Source organism: Callorhinus ursinus, unplaced genomic scaffold (genome assembly GCF_003265705.2).
Source record: "Callorhinus ursinus isolate GAN/ISIS: 27379988/994484 unplaced genomic scaffold, GSC_fseal_2.0 scaffold32, whole genome shotgun sequence".
Taxonomy (NCBI): Eukaryota; Metazoa; Chordata; class Mammalia; order Carnivora; family Otariidae; genus Callorhinus; species Callorhinus ursinus.
Window position 1 is genome coordinate 8,287,885 of NW_027397094.1, and position 4,069 is coordinate 8,291,953.

General features: G+C 53.6%; 1 protein-coding gene across 1 annotated transcript; it reads right to left on the reverse strand.

Moving 5' to 3' along the window:
• Nucleotides 1-316: 316 nt before the first annotated feature.
• Nucleotides 317-3,315, reverse strand: CH25H (cholesterol 25-hydroxylase). Its single transcript, XM_025850772.2, has one exon. It carries the CDS (start codon nt 1,690-1,692, stop codon nt 889-891), a length of 804 nt encoding a protein of 267 aa, XP_025706557.2. The 5' UTR covers nt 1,693-3,315; the 3' UTR covers nt 317-888.
• Between the last annotated feature and the right edge of the window lie 754 nt (nt 3,316-4,069).

Consider the following 4,069-nt stretch of genomic DNA (forward strand, 5'->3'; position numbering starts at 1 on the left):
ATAATCAAGTGGTTGAGCAGGGTTGATCTCTCTGAAACTTGAAAGGGTATTTCTTTGAGTTGCTTGCTATGCAGAAATCAGCTGAAAATTATTCGGAACAATAGTGGTTTTCCCTCTGTGCAATGACTAGACCCAAACAAATTGATCCCTTCTCCCGCCTCCGCCTCGCCTACAAATCCCCCACAAAACAGCCCACCACCAGATTCCTCTCCTTCTAGGGCTGATGGAGGCTCTGAAAGACACCTGCCGGCCCAGCTCCCTCTTCTGGTTTTAGTATCCGTCAGTCTAAATGCCAGTGAAACAGTAGCCGGGACTGGTTTGGTTTATGTTCTGTTCTTTTTTTTTTTTTTTAAATACAAATAACATTTCTTTCAATATAAATATACAGTTACATGAAAAAATAGAAAAAAAGCACACCGATTGTGATTACTGTCCAGCAGGAACATGTTTTGTCGCTAATAGAGTCAGAGATCACATTCTCCATAAGAACACGTTATTTTAGCCTATTTCTAGGACACTTTCAAACATAAGACCTTCCTTGTCTGACAGTCAAATCCTCTTTGAGATGATTTAAATATGCCAGTGATGAGTGTCTAACATATCCAGGAATCAAGGCTATTGAAGTGAGCTAGAATCTGACTCCAAGAATACAACTGTCAATACACGGAAACGACATAAATCACTTCATCAGACTGTGAAAATACATCCGATTTTAAATCTCCAGCAGGTAATCAATTACTTACAAAAACAAAACAAGACACAACAGCTCAGGTGTGTTTCTCCTGACTGAAGCTGAAGTGCCCTGCGGCAGTCCTGGGTTGGGGGGGGCGTGGGAAAGGGGGCGTCCCCCGCCCCGGGGTATACCAGCCCGGGCCGGGAGGCTGCGAGTCACTTGGACCGAAGAGTGCCCAGGATTCTGTCCCAGTGCGTGAAGTAAGGGGCAAAGTTGCAGTTGAACTGCGAGTGGTGCAGGTCGTGGTGCGTGACGCCGCCGTACCACCCGAAGGGCACCAGTCTGTGCGTGGACCAGGGGAAGTCGTAGCCGGAGTGGTCCTCCACCGACAGCCAGATGTTGAGCACGTGGAACACCAGGACGGTGAGCGGATGGCACTGCAGCACCGTGACATTCACCGCGTCGAAGAAGCCCAAGGAGAACAGCTCCCAGGCGCTCATGTACTGCGTGGCCAGGGCGAACGAGGCCGAGTTGCGGTGGTGCATCTTGTGGAAGGTGCGGTAGAGCCAGGGCACCTTGTGATGGAGCACGTGCCACGCGAAGAACTCCGCGTCGAAGAGGAGCAGGCAGCCCAGGACGTGGCGCGCCAGCTGCAGCAGCTCGGGGGCTTCGCGGGGCCAGGGGGCCGGGCCGCAGGCCCAGGACAGCAGCGTCAAGGGGAGCACGAACACGGCGTGCTGGTAGAGCGTCTGCCCCAGGCAGGGCAGCATCTGCCGCGCCGTCGGCGAGAAGTCCGGGTGGATCTTGTAGCGCCGCAGCGCGGGCACCCAGGGGCACAGGACGTCCAGCACCACGAAGGGCAGGCAGAAGCCCACGTACGTGCTGATGGAAAAGATGACCGCGAACAGGGGCGACTGCGTGAGCGCGTCCCGGGCGCGCAGCTGGTCCCAGAGCGGCTGCAGGACCAGCTGGTCCGAGCTGCCGAGGATGTGGAGCTCAGTCGTGTTGCGGCAGCTCATGGTGAGGCTGTGCCGGGGCCGCTCGGGTCCCGCCGACTTTTCTTAGCGCCGCGGCCCCGCCCCAAGTGATGTCAGCCGCCTCCTCTCTCCCCCATTCCCGGCCGGGCCGAGCTTGCAGAAATAAACAGCCCCACAGAGAGCCGCGCTCCGTTGCCAAAATGAACGTCTACGACGGCGCTGAATCGACTTTTCTATGCGCAGTATGTAATGTTACTTACTAACTTTTTACGTGCACGCACATTTATGTTCCGTTTTTTCTTTTTCCAACCGCTGTACCGTGTACGCGCGATACAACGCGCAGATCTTCAGTGCGGTGTCTACAAATTTTGACACCTTAATTCCTCTGCCACTATCACTCCCGAACAAGGTAGAGAATGTTTGCGCCACCACGGCAAAGAGCTCCTTCTCAGTCGGTGCGCAATCGCTTGTATTTTTTAAATGCATTCATATAATTGCGTCTGTGTGCTTTCCTAAAGAGGCAGCCATCACTGCATTTTTTAAAACTTTTAAAAGCGACGTACCTTCTGTATTTCCGATCTTTCTGTCGGCACACCTCGTATCGATCTAACGATCTGCGAGCGGCACACCGACCTTCCCGCAGAGGGAACCGTCGGGCGCCCGGGCGCGCGCAGCGGCGATCGGCGATCGGCGCGGGAAGTCGGAGCAGACGGCCGGCGGGACCCGAACCTCTCCGGTTCCAGCGTCTCGGAGCGCAGCTCTCGCCGCCGGCTCGCCGCAGGCTCCCGGTCTCACTGCGCGCGGACTCCCCACGCTGGGTCCGCTCACCCGGGCGGCCGCTCGTTTCTTTCACCGCGGCGAGCGCTGAGCCCAGACCAGCGACCCCGACCAGGAGGCACGGCGACAGGGCGGGGACCGGGGCTGTGAGGCTTCAATTAAAAAAAAAAAAAAAAAAGTGCTGGGTTTTAACATCCACAGCCTGCCCGGATCTGGCTACAAAGACGCTATGTCTCAATCTGGGATGGAAGCGATGAAAGCAGTAAACCACCCGCCTTGTTCCTCAACGGAGCATCCGTGCATCCGTGCGCGGGACGCTGTGCACCGAGCGGAGGAGGCGCGCCTACCCTGCGCTGCTCTCTGCGGGCTTCGCGGGGCCAGGCTGCCGCTGGTCCTCAACCCGCGTTCCCCCGACCCACCCCTGGCGCCCAGAGCCCGACTGCGTGGCAACCCCCCCTCCACCTCCGCGGCTCTCGGGGGACCGAGCGGGAGGAGGTCGGTACTGGGCGAGCTCGGGGGTCACCGGGGACCCGCGTAGAAAACCACCTCCGCCTTAGACCCGGGTGGCTGCCACGCGACACAAGAGTCCCCTAGAGGATAGAAGTTGGGGACGAACACTTTGAAGGCGGGCCCACTCGGAACAAATTCTAGCTTTTCCTCCTGTGTCTGTGAGGTTGGGGTACGGCGCTTCACTCCCCGGAGGCTTTGCATTTTCTTGTCCACCTCCCACCCCGCTAAAGGAAAGTAAGAGTAGCCATCGCATGAGGTTATTACAAGCATTAAAATGGGAAAACAACAACAACAAAAATAACACTACAACGTCTGCCAGGCATTAGCTAAGTGTTTCATTTGAAGGGATTTCATTCGTGGCTGGGAACCCCAAGCTGCCGAGAAGAGGCATCGCGATCAGTGCTGTGGCCCTTACAGAAGCAAAAGCAGAGCGCTTAGCACACAGCACACTTGCAAAGTAAGACGCATATTATTTTAAATTTGTGCTCCACATTTTACCTAAAGAACCGAGGAAGTTTACAATTAAATAAAATCGTGTAAGGAGAAATAAAAGATGTAAAGCCACGTATTAGGAGGACCGGTATATGGACCTAGAAATATAACAATATATAGGGTATATATATATGATATATCATAAGCCAGTTCATAATATTTAATGATATATATATTTTTTAAGGATTTTATTTATTTATTTATTTGACAGAGAGAGGGAGAGAGACAGTGAGAGAGGGAACACAAGCAGGGGCAGAGGCAGAGGGAGAAGCAGGCTTCCTGCGGAGCAGGCAGCCCAATGCGGGGCTCGATCCCAGGACCCCGGGATCATGACCCGAGCCGAAGGAAGACGCTTAACGACTGAGCCACCCAGGCGCCCCATATTTAATGATATATTAATATCTAATAATGTATCGGGTGTTATACACACGCCCTATAACATATATCATAAGCCGGTTCATAATATTTAATGATATATTAATATCTAATAAGGTATTGGGTGTTATACACACACCCTGTAACAAACCAGTTCATAATTCAGAACTTCCTAGGTGGCCTTTGTCCCTGAACCACCACTGATGGAATACACATACTCCCTAGATGCCCATTCTCTGGGGCCTCCAGCCTCTGGCTATACTGC